The 20,368-nt window shown below is 38.3% G+C and overlaps 1 protein-coding gene across 1 annotated transcript; it reads left to right on the plus strand.

The window, feature by feature from the left end:
- Positions 1-289: 289 nt before the first annotated feature.
- On the plus strand, positions 290-20,166 carry LOC5516526 (NEDD8-activating enzyme E1 regulatory subunit). The gene is made up of 22 exons (XM_001636537.3): positions 290-408; positions 1,307-1,410; positions 4,252-4,312; positions 4,462-4,492; positions 4,558-4,629; positions 12,260-12,339; positions 12,599-12,708; positions 12,890-12,999; positions 13,207-13,269; positions 13,350-13,413; positions 13,568-13,659; positions 13,853-13,912; positions 14,019-14,079; positions 14,164-14,236; positions 14,508-14,583; positions 15,984-16,023; positions 16,119-16,205; positions 16,696-16,788; positions 17,441-17,484; positions 18,374-18,447; positions 18,982-19,031; positions 19,594-20,166. The coding sequence occupies exons 1-22, from the start codon at positions 308-310 to the stop codon at positions 19,701-19,703; spliced, it is 1,656 nt and encodes a 551-aa protein (XP_001636587.2). The 5' UTR covers positions 290-307; the 3' UTR covers positions 19,704-20,166.
- The last annotated feature ends 202 nt before the right edge of the window (positions 20,167-20,368 follow it).

Consider the following 20,368-nt stretch of genomic DNA (forward strand, 5'->3'; position numbering starts at 1 on the left):
TTTTGTTATCTAAAACAGCTGATTTAAGTAAAAGCAATAAAATGGCAAGACTTTTAGCGTATTTTCTGTAAGAAAAAGTAAAAGCTGTCAAGCGAAATGCATTAGGATAAATGAATTACCCCGTTATCTGAATTTTATGGGTTTATATACCTCCAGCGCGTCATACGAATTACATTTTTGAAAAAGCTTTCGTTTACTTTGCTTTGATAATGTTTTATTACGGGATGGATCGGGATGTCCCGAGGGTTTTAGGAAAGTACCGCTGAGAGTGCTTATTGGCTCAGGCCACTAAATCGGGGCATGCGCAATGAAGAGAAAAGCGGCGGGTTCGCCTGGAACTGCTGCAAGGGAAGCGAAAATGCCCAAAACAGCGGTCGAAAAAGAGAAGAAATATGACCGCCAACTAAGGTACTATCCCTTTAAACCTTCTATTTCAATTTTGTAGTTATTTCTCTGTAAAAGCGCACGAAAACATGATAATTTCACGTTTCGGATTCTGCGCGCAATGCGGATCTTCGACAAACTGTCTGCGATTTCAAGATGTTATTACCGGCGAAATTTTAACTGTGTGTTACCTGTCAGATGCACTTTGATGCCTTAGGGATGAGGTCGGGTGGTGACTTGATCAATAAACTGTTAGAGTACCTGTCCCTTAAAATGTGTAAATCTCTGTCGCATTATCGCGATAATTCGTCCTTTGATTTCGAAGTTCAGTGATTTTTGGTTATGGCTAGGGTGTTCTGTGATTTGTAAATAAAATCATGGATTAGGGGTGACTTGCTTATCCGGCTTTCCCCTTTTTCTGAATGCCAAGTAGCATTTATTTCCCCATATATATGCTATTAATGTGAGTGGGCTCACATTGTCTATCCACCTCCCACATATGGGAGGTGGGAAGGATAAGATGACTAGCCCTGAGGCCTGGCTTAACTACTAGGAGGCATGTTGAGTGCGACATGAAGCATGCAACATGTCTCCTTAATGTTTCCAAGTTAAGCCACTGCCAGCAACATGGAGCTTAAGACAAAGTTTGTAGGACGCGGCACGTAAAACGTCTCTTAACCATCTGAGAAACCTATTTTTCGTTGCTGCTACAAGATTTGCTGTGCTCTTCAGTGTTTTTAGGTGTCTAAACTAGGAAATATGTTGCACCCTACATGTTGCAGGCTACATGTCACACACCTCATACAAGTCTCCTAGCCTAGCCAAGCCTTGAGGACTGTAGAATAGTTGGAGTAATCAATATACACCTATTTCAAATAAGAGAAACAATAAATTGGTTATAAAAGTACAACTATTTCTCCAGGTTATGGGGTGATCATGGCCAAGCAGCTTTAGAACAGGCCAAGATATGTCTCATTAATGCTTCAGCAACAGGCACCGAAATCTTGAAGAATCTCATACTTCCTGGTGAGTCATAACGAAAACCCTAATCACATGGTCAGATGACAAGTTGTTAGTGTTGTGCACCCAGTGTTTATAAACAGATTGCTAAATAACTTAACCTTGTTCTCATCCAATCCCAATCTTTTTCTTGTGAGGGGTAATAACTGGATTTTAGTTCCCATTTAGTTCCCTGATGTTACACCCCAAGACAATACACCTTATGCTGCATTCACACCAAAACCATGTTTAGTTAAAGTTAAACAAGGGTTTTCTTTGCCTGATAACTTGCCAAGTTTTCATTGTGTTGAGTTCTTACTAGCTAAATGATCACTTAGTAACATGTACAGCACAGTCCATTCAGTTTTGTTCTTGGTTCTGTCCACTCTTGGGAGATTGGGATTTAACCCAGTTTAATTAAACCACCTTTAAACTGGTTTAAGTGCTGGTTTGAATGCAGTATTAGACATGTAATGGTTGATACTTGTTGTGGTTTGAAATGCTTCTTGGTTTGAAATTGTTAAAACCAGTTTGAAAAAAATTCAAACCAGAAGCATTTCAAACCACAACAAATGTGGCATGGTTTGAATTTTTTTCAAACTGGTTTTAACATTTTCAAACCAAGAAGCATTTCAAACCACAACATACTCTAGACCTGTAATTGTCTATACCCTAGACCTCAATACCCCAGACCTGTGTCTATACCCTAGACCTGTAAAATTATCTATACCCTAGACCTGTAAAATTGTCTATACCCTAGACCTGTAAAATTGTCTATACCCTAGACCTGTAAAATTGTCTATACCCTAGACCTGTAAAATTGTCTATACCCTAGACCTCTAAAATTGTCTATACCCTAGACCTGTAAAATTGTCTATACCCTAGACCTGTAAAATTATCTATACCCTAGACCTGTAAAATTGTCTATACCCTAGACCTGTAAAATTGTCTATACCCTAGACCTGTAAAATTGTCTATACCCTAGACCTGTAAAATTATCTATACCCTAGACCTGTAAAATTATCTATACCCTAGACCTGTAAGTGTCTATACCCTAGACCTGTAAAATTGTCTATACCCTAGACCTGTAAAATTGTCTATACCCTAGACCTGTAAAATTATCTATACCCTAGACCTGTAAAATTATCTATACCCTAGACCTGTAAAATTATCTATACCCTAGACCTGTAAAACTGTCTATACCCTAGACCTGTAAAATTGTCTATACCCTAGACCTGTAAAATTGTCTATACCCTAGACCTGTTAAATTATCTATACCCTAGACCTGAAAAATTGTCTATACCCTAGACCTGTAAAATTGTCTATACCCTAGACCTGTAAAATTGTCTATACCCTAGACCTGTAAAATTGTCTATACCCTAGACCTGTAAAATTATCTATACCCTAGACCTGTAAAATTATCTATACCCTAGACCTGTAAAATTATCTATACCCTAGACCTGTAAAATTATCTATACCCTAGACCTGTAAAATTATCTATACCCTAGACCTGTAAAATTATCTATACCCTAGACCTGTAAAATTGTCTATACCCTAGACCTGTAAAATTATCTATACCCTAGACCTGTAAGTGTCTATACCCTAGACCTGTAAAATTATCTATACCCTAGACCTGTAAAATTATCTATACCCTAGACCTGTAAAATTATCTATACCCTAGACCTGTAAAATTATCTATACCCTAGACCTGTAAAATTATCTATACCCTAGACCTGTAAAATTATCTATACCCTAGACCTGTAAGTGTCTATACCCTAGACCTGTAAGTGTCTATACCCTAGACCTGTAAAATTATCTATACCCTAGACCTGTAAAATTATCTATACCCTAGACCTGTAAAATTATCTATACCCTAGACCTGTAAAATTATCTATACCCTAGACCTGTAAAATTATCTATACCCTAGACCTGTAAAATTGTCTATACCCTAGACCTGTAAAATTATCTATACCCTAGACCTGTAAAATTATCTATACCCTAGACCTGTTAAATTGTCTATACCCTAGACCTGTAAGTGTCTATACCCTAGACCTGTAAGTGTCTATACCCTAGACCTGTAAAATTATCTATACCCTAGACCTGTAAAATTATCTATACCCTAGACCTGTAAAATTATCTATACCCTAGACCTGTAAAATTATCTATACCCTAGACCTTTAAAATTATCTATACCCTAGACCTGTTAAATTGTCTATACCCTAGACCTGTAAGTGTCTATACCCTAGACCTGTAAAATTATCTATACCCTAGACCTGTAAAATTGTCTATACCCTAGACCTGTAAAATTGTCTATACCCTAGACCTGTGAAATTATCTATACCCTAGACCTGTAAAATTATCTATACCCTAGACCTGTAAAATTATCTATACCCTAGACCTGTAAGTGTCAATACCCTAGACCTGTAAAATTGTCTATACCCTAGACCTGTAAAATTGTCTATACCCTAGACCTGTAAGTGTCTATACCCTAGACCTCTAAAATTGTCTATACCCTAGACCTGTGTCTATACCCTAGACCTGTAAAATTATCTATACCCTAGACCTGTAAAATTATCTATACCCTAGACCTGTAAAATTATCTATACCCTAGACCTGTAAAATTATCTATACCCTAGACCTGTAAAATTGTCTATACCCTAGACCTGTAAAATTATCTATACCCTAGACCTGTAAAATTATCTATACCCTAGACCTGTAAAATTATCTATACCCTAGACCTGTAAGTGTCTATACCTGTCATACAAGTCTATTTCCTTTCTTCTGGGAAGATCCCTTATTAGCAGCAGGTTGTTTCAAATTTGTCAAATTTATTATAAATTGCATCTCATTTGTGTCTGTTGTATCAAGGAATTGGCTTGTTTACTATTGTTGATGGGGAGAAAGTCACAGGAGAAGATGTTGGGAACAAGTAAGGACCACAGTGATCAGTTTAGTAGCTTGACCTTTTGTATTGCTTGGTGTATTCATTGATTGTTTCAAGACCATCCATGTAATCAAAGATTATACCTTTGGATTTGATTATAAAAACTAAAAATGCCATGTATTGTTTGATTTCAGCTTCTTTTTAAACAAAGAACACATTGGAAGGGTAAGCCATTGATAGAATCCTCATTTTTGCTTTCTGAACCCTTGTTTATGTTTCTTTTTTTTCAGTCTCGGGCAGAATGTGCGACTGAGTTACTCCTGGAGCTCAATTCAGATGTATCTGGAGAATTTATTGAGGAGGTATGGTTTTGCCATGACTGTCCCTGTTTGTCATGAACTTTATATACAAGGCTAATGAATGCCCCTGATTGGCCATCAGGTCATGTGCGACTTAAGTACAGATGCATGATTAAAGTCATATTACACATATTTCAGATAGATTAGAAATTATATTTAGGTGTATGCTGTTTGGGCATTTTCACTTGAACACTTGTTATTGGTTTTAAAACAATTACCGGGAAGTCTTTTTGTCTATTTATGTCCTCTAAAGCACAGAAGTCATCACATGACTCGGCTTGTTTGACATGATGTGATTAATTTTAAGCCAAAGAAATTAGTCTCACTAATGAGGAATTAGCCACAACTGAGAAGCTATAGTGAACAATTTAATGAAAATACAGTGAAACCTCGCTCTGCAGACACCCGCTTAATACAAACACTTGTTTTTCTGGACAGTATTCAACAGATACTTTTATATGGCCCAAAGGACATTTTTCATACAAAATTAACCGCGGCTTATGGACAAAAGAAATTCGAGTCTTGCACTTACAGGAGATTGATGCACTTTTAATAACGTATTTATCAAGTTCTAATCTGATATTATCAAGCTTTTCTAAACCTAATGCTCTTAACGATACCATAGACCCAAATGGCTTCATTTCAAATACCACCAAAATCTTAAATACTCCGCCAGATATTCAAGAAAAAACAAATTCGAATGAGTGTAGCGTTATTCTCGAAGGCGTCAATAATCCCATAATCCTGTTTACTTAGCTTAAAGTCCCGCGATCAACATCCAGGGAACTTAGTTTTACGGCTTTTCCCTCTAATTAGCATACAAGCGTGTCAGTACAATTATCAACGTTTTATCAGAGATTTATCTGTATTTATATCAAACACTTTCCCATTTAAAAATGTACTTTCCCATTTAAATGTGTACTTTTGCGAGAGCGTTGTTTTCACGTCCTCAAAACGCGGGTCAACCAATCAGAGACCGTCACTTCAATAGCCTTAATTCAACGCGTCTGGAGAACGCCAGTCAGCCAATGAAATGATCTTGAAATTTGAGCCTTCGTGATTCCGCGTTCTTCGACGCGACTTGACCAATCACACGGAATCATTCTTATCCCGCAAAAAGGTCAATACAAATAGCCTTCTGTCAACAGATGCAGATTACCGGTGATAACGATAACTAACGCGGACTAGGGGTCAGAAGAGATCAAATGGAGAAGATGACTTTAGAAAATAAAAGGAGTAGCCTTACATCTTCAAAACTACGTATAGTACTCGAACTTTAACAAGTCATTAAACAAGCTATTTCTAAAACCAACACCAAGGACACTCGAATTGGCTTACCCTAGTAATGACCTTTTTCTTCTTTGCACAGCTCTCCCAGAATCTCTTTTCGCTATACCAAATATGTCATGTCTTTCTGTGAACAATTCACCAAGTGGATATTTTTAGTGTTCCCAGGTCGGACTAATCATACTTGATCTCAATGAACCAAAGACTTGTGATGGCGCGAAACGAAATTGGCGCCCTTTTAGTCCCGTGGCTTGGCTCGATCACGGCTGTATCCAGCCCAAATTTGTCTGCATCCAAATCAAATATTGTTCTTTTTGCCGTCGGTTTCATCCAAGAATGACCCATTCGTATTGTTCTCATTATAAAAAGATGCAGGAGAGAAATCTTCTAGCTCACGTTGCACATGATGCCGCGTAACACGAGATCTCAGGGTATGGAATGAATTGATAAACAATTTACTGTTTCAACAGATTCGGATTATACAGCAAATCAAAGTGCGTTTTCGAACGCAGAACGTGCAATCTGTAATATAGGTGAACTCGAAAAATACCATCGTGTTTCGAAGCAATCACATTCGGAAAACCCCTTTAATAAAGCAAACCTCTAACTACTGAAACATCTCACCGAAACGTGAAAGAGGAAGATAGTATACAACATCATCATTTATTGCAAGGAGAACGAATAAAAGCCAATCACATTCCCAATCAGTGCGTTTGCAGACGCAACGAGTGTCTAGGATCGATTTACAAAGCTACATAGGCATGGAAAGCCGGTAAAAATTTTAGTGTACTATGTATCTAAAGTGACTAGCCTTTAAACAATATATCGGCGTTTTCTTACTTTGTAAGTCAAGCACGCAAAATGTTTTGTTCATTTCACAGAGATCGGACATAGCCATGCGTTATACTTCTCAATAGACACTCAAGAGTAGGCTTTGAAAACAAACCGGAAACTGTGCGTTTTAAAGACGCAGGCTAGTCAATAGTGTGAAAGAATCTAATTTTCGGTACGAGAAACACATTATGGCGTTTGTAATTGGTTGTTAGAAGACAAGGTTGATACAACTTTCTTATTCAAACATCAAAAGCAAGCTGTTATAAGTTGATTTACGTCTAGTTATGTGCTTTAGGAAAGCACCCGACTCCGGGACAGATGGAGCACCAAAGGTTGAGCTCTCTGTTGGTGGTCATATGATATGATTAAAAAAACTGCCATCTTGTAAGCTAGGAGATAAGGCCCGAACAAACCGGAAAGTGTGCCTTTTAAAGACGCAGGCTAGTCAATAGTGTAGAAGAATCTAATTTTCGGTACAAGAAACACATGGCGCTTGTAATTGCTTGTAAGAACATGATATAATTTTTCTTGTTCAAACATCAAAGCAAGCTGTTATTAGTTGATTTATAGTTGATTTACGTCTTTAAAGCTAGTTATGTGCTTTTGGTTTGCTTAATGTTGGGTATAAGTTCATAATATTTCCTACATTCATGTCACCTTCCTGGGTTTACATTCAAAGTAGTGGACTACAATTTATTTAATTGAGCATTTTTGTCTATAGTTTGGTGAGCTTGAGTATAAACAGGGTATAAATAACAATGTCAAGTAATTTATCCCTTAGGATAAAACCAATCGCATGTCTATTAGTGCGTTCGAAAATGCAACGGTCTAGATATTCATGCAAGCACGAGATCAAGAGACAGATATAGGCATGGAAAGCCAGTGAAAATATTATATCCTCGCAAACTTTAAACACCGCCAGATTACTATTTTCCAAAAGTAGTTGTTTATCCGAGAACTAGACATTTTGTTGCCAATAAACAGTGAACAATACGCTCTGAGAATAAAGCCGATGTTCAGGGATGTTGGCGCGTTCTAGAGACCCCTTTTAGGGGTAGCGATGAGTAAGTTCGAGATTTGCCGAGGCGCCGAGACCGCGTTTTAGAATCCGAGCCCGAGACATTAAGTCAAATTTCGGAATCCGTGTCCGAGCTTTTACTAGCTTGTGTTCGGACATCAGATAACTTGCTCGAGGTATGTCATAAACATTAGTTGAAAAAGAATAGCTAGAGCGGAAAGGCTTAAGACTCGAGACTCGAAAAAGAGGGAAACCCTTAGCAGTAACAACATAAAACAGATCGCGTTTAACAGAGACTCCGAGAACGTGGTACAAAAAGAGGCTCCAAGATCCTAAAATGTCGTGGGGAAAAACGAGACTTCGAGACTTCCGTAAAAACGCCGAGATTCCGAGACTTTGCGAAATTTTTGCGAGATTTTCGAAATTTTAAAGTACCCATCGTTACCCCTTACGTATATTACAGATTGCACGTTCTTTTTGCAATTGGTTCCCTCCAAGAATGACCCATTCGTATTGTTCTCATTATAAAAAGATCTTCTAGCTCACGCTGCACATGATGCCGTGTAACACAAGATCTCAGGGTATGGAATGAATTGATAAACAATTTGCTGTTGTTGCAATTAAATATTGACAGATTCTGATTATACAGCAAATCAAAACGTAGCAAGTGCGTTTTCGAACGCAGAAACGTACAATCTGTAATATAGGTGAACTCGAAAAATACCATCATGTTTCGAAGCAACCACAACTTGAGTAAATAGCCGCGGGTATATGTGCTGGGGCTCCCACGTGCTAACTTTGTCAAGTTGAAAAAATGTAACACCAAGCTGTAATATCCGACTGTCCCTATGCATGAATCTACGATACTGTAGGATGATAATAGGCTAAATTCTTTTAAACAGATTATCTGTTCAAATCTTTTGATTTTTCTCTAGAATTATATTGATGCGCTCTTTTGCTCGACTGGTGCTTGGAATGCTTGTGTGCAAAGAGCAAAGCTCCCTAGCTCGGGCCTTATCTCCTAGCTTACAAGATAGCAGTTTGTTAATCATATCATATGACCACCAACAGAGAGCTCAACCTTTGGTGCTCCATCTGTCCCGGAGTCGGGTGCTTTCCCAAAGCACATAACTAGACGTGAATCAACTTATAACAGCTTGCTTTTGATGTTTGAATAAGAAAGTTTTATCAACCTCGTCTTCTAACAACCAATTACAAACGCCATAATGTGTTTCTCGTACCGAAAATTAGATTCTTTCACACTATTGACTAGCCTGCGTCTTTAAAACGCACAGTTTCCGGTTTGTTTTCAAAGCCTACTCTTGAGTGTCTATTGAGAAGAAAATATAACGCATGGCTATGTCCAATCTCTGTGAAATGAAGAAAACATTTTGCGTGCTTGACTTACAAAGTAAGAAAACGCCGATATATTGTTTAAAGGCTAGTCACTTTAGATACATAGTACACTAAAATTTTTACCGGCTTTCCATGCCTATGTATCTTTGTCAATCGATCCTAGACACTCGTTGCGTCTGCAAACGCACTGATTGGGAATGTGATTGGCTTTTATTCGTTCTCCTTGTAATAAATGATGATGTTGTATACTATCTTCCTCTTTCACGTTTCGGTGAGATGTTTCAGTAGTTAGAGGTTTGCTTTATTAAAGGGGTTTTTCGTATGTGATTGCTTCGAAACACGGTGGTATTTTTCGAGTTCACCTATATTACAGATTGCACGTTCTGCGTTCGAAAACGCACTTTGATTTGCTGTATAATCCGAATCTGTTGAAACAGTAAATTGTTTATCAATTCATTCCATACCCTGAGATCTCGTGTTACACGGCATCATGTGCAGCGTGAGCTAGAAGATTTCTCTCCTGCATCTTTTTATAATGAGAACAATACGAATGGGTCATTCTTGGATGAAACCGATGGCAAAAAGAACAATATTTGATTTGGATGGCAGACAAATTTGGGCTGGATACAGCCGTGTTCGAGCCAACGGGACTAAAAGGGCGCCAATTTCGTTTCGCGCCATCACAAGTCTTTGGTTCATTGAGATCAAGTATGATTAGTCCGACCTGGGAACACTAAAAATACCCACTTGGTGAATTGTTCACAGAAAGACATGACATATTTGGTATAGCGAAAAGAGATTCTGGGAGAGCTGTGCAAAGAAGAAAAAGGTCATTACTACGGTAAGCCAATTCGAGTGTCCTTGGTGTTGGTTTTAGAAATAGCTTGTTTAATGACTTGTTAAAGTTCGGGTACTATACGTAGTTTTGAAGGCTACTCCTTTTATTTTCTAAAGTCATCTTCTCCATTTGGTCTCTTCTGACCCCTAGTCCGCGTTAATTATCGTTATCACCGGCAATCTGCATCTGTTGACAGAAGGCTATTTGTATTGCCCTTTTTGCGGGATAAGAATGATTCAGTGTGATTGGTCAGGTCGCGTGGAAGAACGCGGAATCACGAAGGCTCAAATTTCAAGATCATTTCATTGGCTGACTGGCGTTTTCCAGACGCGTTGAATTAAGGCTATTGAAGTGACGGTCTCTGATTGGTTGACCCGCGGTTTTAGGACGTGAAAACAACGCTCTCGCAAAAGTACACATTTAAATGGGAAAGTACATTTTTAAATGGGAAAGTGTTATCAACTTTATAAGCATTTACTCTAAATTTTGCTTAGTTGTAAACTACGCCATAATTAACCCTTTCACTCCTGAGTACTTTTGAGCAACATTGTAAGAAAAACAGACTGAAAACAGAAACCTCCCCCCTATTTCAAGTCCAACACTACCAGTTAAGCTAAGCTACCGCTGACCCAAGACGGTATGCCTTGAAGTTTCCAACAATGCACTGCGGTGCCTCTTCTTTCTATAATAATAATAATAATAATAATAATAATAATAATAATAATAATAATAATAATAATAATAATAATAATAATAATAATAATAATAATAATCGATTTTTATAGCGCCACTTCTACTATGAATCCAGTGGCGCTTTACAATATAAAAATTAAGGTAACAATATTTTATATAAAGTATTTAAAACTTAGTAACTATACTAAACTTAGCAAACTAACTAATTATCTAACTAACTAACCTCCCCCCCCCTATTTCAAGTCCAACACTACCAGTTAAGTGGGCCTATATTTTACGGGCGTCTCAGGGCGTTATGGCAATGAAAGACTTAAGTAAGAATCCTTGGCTTCCTTCGGAGAGGGCTAAGCGAGAAAGAAAGCCCAAAACGAGTGGTCTCCATTCGCAGTCTTTTTAAGTTTTCCGCGCTCTTCTTTTCTACGGTGCAAGCTCCCTTCGGTCTAGGCATCTTCCTTTACTTGCACAACTAGCGCTATGACATTTGAGCGCCTAAGAGTTTTCCCGCTGCATGTAGAGCGTGCAATGTGATTGGTTGCCATACGCGGCTCAATTTGCTCTTCGTCTGTCATTACTGCTTTCTCTAATGTTTACACAACTTCAATCCCCGATATCTCGCAATCAGATTTCACCCCATCTTGCTCTAAATATGTGAATTAAAGGTACACTTCTAACCGCCCGATTCCTGCGCAACTTGGCAAGCGTCTAGTATAGATATTGTTCTGTCACACCGTGCCACGGATAATCAATAGCTTTTTTTGCTACTGACTTAATTAGCGTGTTCTAGCCAAAGAAGCAAAATTATTCCATGCCTAACTTTGACCCTTGATTATTAATCAACGAGGCTGTGTGATGTTAAATGTAGACACGGTTTGTCAGTTCAGTACATGACGAAAGATATAAAACAGATCCCGGGAGGTTACGCGCTTTTGGTGTGTATAAATAATTCGCATGTTTAAAAGTGGTCAATTTCGCACTTCGGACCAGGCAAAAACACCCAAAATTAAGCGCGTATAAAAAATGATTATTTTAGTAGGGAAGTACAATCATTAAGCTTTAAATTGATATATAGTTTGTTGGCATTTGCTTTAATCCGACGCGAGCGCAAGCGATTTTGCTGGGACGATCGGGGTAATTACCGCTTGGTCTGCAGTATCCTTAAGCAAATGGACACATCAAGTATGCTAAAGGACAAAACAGAACACAGTAAACAGTGCTGTATAGAACAGTCACAATGTTAAGTTAGCGTACCAGACTATAGACTAGGTAAAGTCAGAGTGTACAAAATGTTTTCAATGGATTCAGTTATAATAATTGAGTTGAAATTGGCAATCGCAAGGACGATTGAGGAAAGGAGTAGTTATCCTGTTTTGTTGTTGTTGTTTATAAAAATATTGCTACGAATTTGAGTATTAAAGAAATAACCGAAATATGTCACTAGTTTGCAGAAGTAGTTTATCCAAATGTTACTTGATACACGAATTGTAAAGATTAAAATTTCAATATGAAGCATGTTGTTTTGCTGAAGCATGAGTTCTAAGTGTTTAAAATGCATTTTTGACGTCTTCTATATTAATGCGACTGTTATTAATTATTGTTATTGTTATTAGAGCCCTGAGGAGCTGCTAACACACAAGCAAGATTTCTTTAAACCTTTTTCTGTTGTCATAGCAACACAACTATCAGAAGAGTAAGTTAGCAGGATTGTTACATTCTGGGAGGTACAGGGTGTGGCAACCATGTGGAAACGTGTGGAAAATAGAATAGAATACAATCAGAATTTCGTGTTTCCAAGTATACTCAACCTAGTATAAATTGAAATAGCCAGAGCCTCGTCCGAAGCTCACTGGCCACTAAAATGAGAGACCCAGGCTCTGGCTATGGTAACAGGGTAGATTATAATCAATCCACTGTGTAAATGTGTGATATGTTTTCTTCGTGTGTTGTAGGATATTGTTGAAGTTGGCCCATGTTCTATGGTCAGATAAGGTGCCATTGTTGGTCTGCCGATCTTATGGATTCATTGGGTACATGAGACTGGTCCTAGAAGAACACCCAAGTAGGTTATCGCACAGTTTTGTTGCACTTAGTCTTATGATGGGAATTATCAGAATCATGATGCTTGGGTAGTCACTGCCCTCTTCATAATTTATTACCTAACAAAAGCAAACTACCCCCATTATTCTTTTTAACAAAGTATCCTTCAATAATTGATGGACATTTTATGTTTTTTTTCACAGTTATTGAATCCCACCCTGATAGTGCATTTGAAGACTTGCGTTTGGACAGACCGTTTCCTACACTGCAGCAGTATGTAGATTCCATGGACCTTGAGTCAATGAGCAAACTTGTAAGTACAGTAACTGATTACATTTAGATATTCATTTAGGGAACATATAACAATCGTAATATCGTTACTGTACACTAAAATCTCACTTCTCCATCGCCTTTGATTTTACAATCTTATCATGACCTTTTAATGAAGGGAGAACTCACTGCTCTTCAAATTTCAGTTCTATTTTTGATGCAGTATCATTGTTCCTTCTGTTTTGTGTAGGATCACTCCCACACCCCCTATGTTGTTATTCTATTAAAGTACCTCCAGAGATGGAAGGAAGAGGTTAGTGAGAAGATGGAAACTTAGCATGTTGTTCTGTGATGAAATGTCTTTCTTATTGTCGTCTCTATGTTGTGGCCTAGCATGACAATAAACCTCCACAAAACTACAAAGAAAAAGACGCTTTCAAAAAGATAGTCAGAAAAGGTATGTTAAGCTGGCTGCTTGACTGATAGACAGACCAGAAAATAAAGGGATTGTCTGTCTGATTGGAAAGGAAAGGATTATGATGTGTTGTTGACTTACTGTATCATCAGACTCTGGTCTTGTCTGTGAAAGTCATCCTTATATTCTACTGCAGGAATTCTAATCAATGAGCATGGAATCCCAGAAGAGGAGGAGAACTTTGACGAGGCCATCCGAGCAGTGAATATGGCACTAGTACCAACAAAGGTACAACTTTGGTTATCACCTATCTATCACCAATACAAAGTATTTCAGAAGACACTAATCAGACCCCCAAAAAATGGTTGAAATGTCCATTAACATGTGATAAGTATAAGCGGTTTATTAACCTTTATAATTTTGATATACTGTAGGTTTGGTATACATATTTCAACAGATTTATGTTATGTCCTTTTGTCAGATTCCCGGTGAAGTCAGTAATATCTTCAGCCAGGAATCATGCTGTAACATCACAGAGATGGTAGGGTTTATAACTTTCTGGCTAAGCATGGAATGCTACGCCTGATGTCTTATCTGTTGTTTTAGAGACCACCAGAATGACATTTTGTTATGTTGTTTCCTCACAGAGTAGTTCCTTTTGGATTATAGCAAAAGCTGTAAAGGAGTTCGTTGAAAATGAAGGACAAGGTAAGAAAGTGTTATGATTAATTTTTCCTTTTCCATGTCTGTTGATATTTTGTCTTACACATTTTTTGTTCTATCTCCGTTTAGGTGCACTGCCTGTTCGTGGCTCTATACCTGATATGACAGCAGACTCCAAGAGATACATACAACTACAAAATGTGTAAGATGTTTCTAAGCTACTCTAAAATGCGTAACTTTATAAAAACTGCTTTCTGTTGTCTATTTTTCTTGCTTTTTTTTGAAAACTAGATTGGGATGTTTGAGGGATTACAGATATGCATCTGTAAAAAGTTTGAGCCCCAGTTTTTAAGTGTGTGGGGGCTAGCGCTAGCCCTTCCCCCTGCTTCTCCCTGTCTGCCAATCCTGTACCTGCAGTTGTTGTGTAGAAAGACTGTGGAATTCATTTGTCTTACAAAACTCAACTTTTCTAGCTACCAAGATCAAGCAAAGAAAGATGTTGTTGCAGTCACCCAAAGAGTACATAGAATACTAGACACAATTGGAAAGGTGAGAGTTAAGGTCATACTGGAGGTAAATTTTGTCGCCGGAAATCGCCTAAAAGTATATCCATATCAAAGATCGTACTGAAACATTTGTTTTTGCGAATTCAGGAAATGCGAGCTTCAAAACATTGAGCAAAGGACAACAAAGATTGGGTGGAATACCTTCACACTTTGTTATGTCCAGCAAACATGAAATTACTTTGAGTTTATATGCAAATTTACCATTATTCGCCTCACTACTCACACAAGCATAGCGCTCAAACCAAAGAAGGATTTTCGCTCTTAAGAGTTTGTTCAAAGCCTTTCACAGACCTTTTAACTCCATTCCTTTTTGAAATAAACGAATTGAAACCCCGCATCTTCCTGCTAGGGAGTTCTGTTTGGGTAGTTCAAAACCAAATCCCATCCAACAAAACGTAATCCAGCCAAAACACCACAAACAAACTGAGCAAATTGCACAACTGCGATCATATGTTTTGTTGCTTTGATCTGCCTATTTGTTTTCAATGTACAGTAATAAGAGGTCTCATGCTGCGAACTGAGCAGTCTCATGCTGCGAACTGAGCAAACCATCCATTCGCATCTCAAGTCAGTTTGCGGCCAAACAAAGCATGCTGTAGCTTCAGCATATAAGGTTTTTAGGCCCATATAGAGCACAAATTAGGCTTTCTTCTGAGCCATTTTACTAGTGTTTAATTAAATATTTCTGCAAGCGAGAATACAGAAAAATTTAAATTATCTGCCGAGTGACCCAATGCGGGTTGGTTTTCTACTTTTTCCAATCATCATTCTTATTTCACTCTGCAAAAAAAAAACAGAAAGTAAACAGAGTATTTCGCTGCACACTCCGGCAAGTTTTTTTTTTAATAAATGAAGAATTTGCTTGGCAATTTTAATATCAATAGCTTTCATAGCTTTCGCGGAGAAATTCTCCACGAAATCAACATTAGACAAGCTTGTGTGGCTTCCAGATTACCAGTATCAGATTTCACATTTTCCCATGGATTGACTTAAAAATATTTTTTTCTATAAACCTTAATAACTTCTTTAATATATCCTGAAGTTTCATGGGAATTCAGCTTTTTGGGTGGGAGATATCAAAGATTGAACTTATTAAACAATTTCTGGAAATTAGCCTCCAGTAAACCCTAGGATTATAGATAGGTCCCTAAATTGATTATGTACAAGGCTTTGATTTTTTACACAAAGAGTATAAAGTATACTAGGCAGAACTGGAAAGTGAAAGCGAATACAGTGATTAATTGTCTTGCTTTATCTTACAATAAGGAGTTTGTGATGGAATTCCAAAACTCTGGAGAGCAGGCTCGCAGGCTACTTTTACTAGTGTTATCTGGAAAACTGTGAAATGTGTGCTGGAAGTTCTTATATGATTCTGTTTTTCAGTCTGCAGATTGTATACCAGAACAAGAAATTAGATTATTTTGTAAGTTATTTAAATGTGTGTTCTGGTGTATTCAGTGCAGTTCTTAGATACTGATTTCAGTATTTAAACCTACTGTTTTGTTGCCTTAAATCCAGGTAAAAATGCTGCATTTCTCAAGCTTGTTAGATGCCGGTCTTTACAAGCAGAGTATGATCCCTCTACCTCTAGAACAAATGAAATAGGTGAGTCAATTAACATTCCCTATACATTATCTGCCTTAAAGTCAATTTTAGCCTTTCATTTAAACATATGTTGCCTAGATCAGGAAATTTGTCTTCTTTATTTTGGCAGTCAATCCAAGCCTGGTCCCAACACACCGTGGCCTCTTTCACGATCCACAGAATTCCCAATATTCAAAAACAAAACATTTCTGAATAAGCCTGAAGGAGAGCCAGCTAGCAGGCTAAGGCAATCCTCACCAATTTATTAGCATTAATCCTTCAGTTCATTTTATATAGCCAATTAAATCTTACTAACTCTGTAAAGTATATAGAAAATGATTCTCCCCATACAGACGTACAAAGGAAAGGCACAGACCAAATACTTAAGCTTTCGATCTCCCCAGAAAATAGAGTTGAATTTAAATCTGAATTTTTCACAGAGCTTTATAAAACCTTTAGCTTTCTAGGTGAAAGTATACTGTCCTTATTCAACCACCCTTCTTTTTGTCAGGAAATGCCCTAGATGACCCTGAGAGTGATGTCATGTTCTATGTTCTACTCAGAGCCGTTGACAGGTTTTACTCACAGTATCACAGATATCCAGGTATGGCATGTGCAGTTCTAGGGCATGTGTGGAAGTGGGCCCTGCTTTTTTATTATAGAGATTTGGGGGTTTCCCAAATCCATGGGAGAACAATCATTCATACCCTTTCTTAAAATCCTTGCTTCAACCTCACTTGGAAGTTCCTGGGCTTGGATTTTGAAGTTAGTGGGTGTAGATACAACTAGGTTGGGCCGAAGGCTTCAGGCCTGACCCAGGTTTTCCCTTTGGAGTGTTCTAAATCCTAAAAAGTGGACCTAGTTTTTTGTTTTTTTTTTTTTGGGGGGGGGTGGGGAGTTTTCTGATAAAGATCTGACCACCCCCAAAAGAACAAGAGCGTGACAGATTTTTTATGCCATTGCAGTATCTCTACTGGACGTTTATATTTGGATTTGGCTACAAAAAAAGTTTGACTATCTAATTTGCTTATGCTTTAATAGTTTTGTCTAAAAATAGCATGTCTATTGAGAACCGAAAGTGGACTTTTGGCCGTTGTTGTTGGGGGAGGTGCAAATGCACCCCCTGCACCCACCCTGGGTACGGGCCTGGGCCTCTTCTGTGGAATTTTATGATTTTCTGTTAGTGTCCAGGTAATTTGCTGGTATCTTTGCTTCATCACTTTTCCAACTCTTTTCTGAAGATGTGTTTTTTTTAGGCAATTTTGATGACCAGGTAGAGGCAGATGTTGTTAAGCTAAAGGTACATGTTGTTTTCGAGAAAATTGACAATGATATCCCATGTTTCACAACTATTAGGAACATTTACAGTGCAATGTGGACTACCGTGTCACCTTGACAGTATTAGAATGTGAGCTAAAAGGAATGTGACACACAGTACTCCTAACACATGATGAAAACTTATAACTTTGTATAACTTTGTACAAATTTTTTATAAATTTGTGTCTAGGAAACTGGACCCTTGGCCTACATTCTTCAGGGGCGGCAGAAGGGATGATTCAGAGGGGCGCCACCCCCCCCCTACACTTTTGAAAATGGGGGGGGCAGTGCCCCCCACATTTCTGAGCAGATGTTTCTTTAGATATATATGAACATTTTTTTAAACCAATGGGTTTCAAGCGGTACATATGCAACCAACAACAAATTTGTTGAACAGTTTAAAATCCCCTGAAACCACCAACCACCCCTCCCCCCAACTTTAGCCCCCCTCACTTATGGGACCACTCCGCCGCCACTGTTCTTTAATTTTTTGTGGCCACTGTAGCATGCTTCGTCTTGTTATTGTAAATGAGATACTGTCCTTCCAAAAAGGTTTCGAAAATGGAAAAAGAAAACTCCTTTGTAGCACTAAGTACTAGGATACTGAAGGTCATGATAAACACATCACATGAAGTATATACCAACTTTATCTATGGTTACAGAAGAAGAACCCTGCTTCTTCTTAACCTGGAACTATTGAATTGCAGAAATTGACCAGTAGGGGTGTGGAATTGGAAATGACCAGTAGGGGCGTGGCTGTGCCCCCCAATATCTTAATGTTCCTGTATCGTGCCCCCCCCCCCCCCAATCTTACATGGCCTGTACGACCCTGTAAACCATGTGTTTATTATCATTGTTTTTGTATTCCATAGTCGTGTGTAGCTGCACAACTGCAGGAATGGTCTTTACCGAATGCCACCGTTAAGTCGGAATGTATACATGAAATGTAAGTACTTTTATCGCATTTACAAGTACTATTACCGCATTGGCTACGAAGGAATGTATACACACAATATAGATATTCCATTTCCAATTTTATTCCCTAAATGAGGGGGCCCAGTGGAAGTCTGTAGACCTGTTACGTCAGTCATGTGATGGTCTTAAATTCTATCGTTACACGTAGAATCGCTGATTGTTTGCGAACATAACTAGTCGGTGACGAAACTTTTCATTATGACAAAAAAGGTTTATTAGGTATTGCACTTTATTTACTATTTCATGTGAAAATCATCCATCTCCGTCGTAATTTACAAAATCTGGGATTTCTATTTAATCTTGCTTGCCATGTGTAATTTGTGTAATTTTCAAGCATGAATTTTGGTGAATGGGGCGACCGCGACGAAATAGTTTACTCCAAATTAAACTATGCCCTCGGCTATCTTGCCTACGTTTAGGAGAGTAATTAAAAACGTACGGATGCGCTGTCTACGTTGCCCCTGAATCATCTGTCATTTTAAACCGTTACATACTTTGTCAACAGTTGTCGTTATGGAGCCTCTGAGCTGCACCCTGTCGCCGCATTCATGGGTGGTAAGTCCACTGACATGCCCTCCCCCTCCGCACACACCCATCTTCACACCCATACCCAGAAGGGCCAGTGGTGGGTTGGTTTCAAACCCCTGAAAGACCTTTCCCCTTATCACTCATCTAGGAAACTGTGGATGATTAAGGAACAAATCTGTAGGGATCTCATTTCGGCAACACGTTACATTCCTTAGACCCTCCGCAATAACTACCTATACGCCAATGTGCAGTTCTACTAAGTAAGATCGCTCTAGCCCGGTAAACACCAACATTGTTGCACAGGACATGAGTTGCGTACCCTTTTTTGATTATTTTCGGATATCAAACATCGATGAAGATGCATAACTACAACAAAAGCAGACCAAGATAGATCAAACTTTTTCTATGTAATTACTTATAACTAAAATGACTTGGTTAAATATCTTAATTACTTAACTTGCTTAGTGTATTGAATGAAACCAAACCAAAAGACATGCATAAAATTTATTTCCAAAGCGACCCTTCCTCAAAATTTAAATGTTCGCTAAATAAGGCACGTTCTTGATATACTGAGTTTGATTTGTTCTAGGCGCGGCTGCACAAGAGGTTGTCAAGATTGTCACCCGTCAGTTTGTTCCTTTTAGTAATACATTTATCTACAACGGAATGACTGGATCCTCCGTCACAATACAGCTATAGTCTTAGGAGCTCCATCATTTCCATCGCTAGTAAAGGCTAGTTTTTTTTCTAATTGCTCGCATCTTTTATTAAGAACAACCCTTATATACAATGGAACCCCCATTAAACTCACCTCAATTAGCGTTGCCCTCTTTAGAACGTACTTTTTCCTAAGTCCCTGTTTCAAATTCTTCAGTCGAGGTATATCTATAAAGCCTTTTTGCACGGTCAAATGGGGCTATATGGACTGAAATTCTACAAATATCAGCTCGCCCTAAAACCATTGCTATGCGACTACCACTGCAGTTCTCTTCACGAATCACATTGAATACACCCTAGACCAAACTCGTAAACAACTAAAAGCCAACTGCGAAATTGTATCAGTTTATGATACAAGATTGTTAGAAAAGCATTGTACATAATTATCTCCATTCATATTATCATAAAATGTTAAAAACTAACAATAAAAAGCACGTAAGATCTATTTGGATTCTATTTGTTTTCTTGATTTTTTTTCGTGTCGCGACCCTTCCTACGGTTAATCTGACCTACATACTGCAGTTTTATGCGCAAAAACGGTTATTGCCTGTCGAAAAAGACCGCGCATCATGCATTTTGATGATACTCTCGGGCAGGGGTGGACGTGCTTGATTGGGACCCAGGCCCTTACCAGCAGCAGTTGAGGA

The sequence above is a fragment of the Nematostella vectensis genome, chromosome 4 (genome assembly GCF_932526225.1).
Source record: "Nematostella vectensis chromosome 4, jaNemVect1.1, whole genome shotgun sequence".
Classification (NCBI taxonomy): Eukaryota; Metazoa; Cnidaria; class Anthozoa; order Actiniaria; family Edwardsiidae; genus Nematostella; species Nematostella vectensis.

What these genes read in the sequence shown, in the direction of transcription:
- LOC5516526 (XM_001636537.3), top strand. Translation starts at nt 308, where the DNA reads ATGAAGAGAAAAGCGGCGGGTTCGCCTGGAACTGCTGCAAGGGAAGCG. An exon ending in TGGCACTAGTACCAACAAAG is followed by an intron (nt 13,660 to 13,852) that starts GTACAACTTTGG and finishes TCCTTTTGTCAG; the next exon opens with ATTCCCGGTGAAGTCAGTAA. An exon ending in TACTAGACACAATTGGAAAG is followed by an intron (nt 14,584 to 15,983) that starts GTGAGAGTTAAG and finishes TCTGTTTTTCAG; the next exon opens with TCTGCAGATTGTATACCAGA.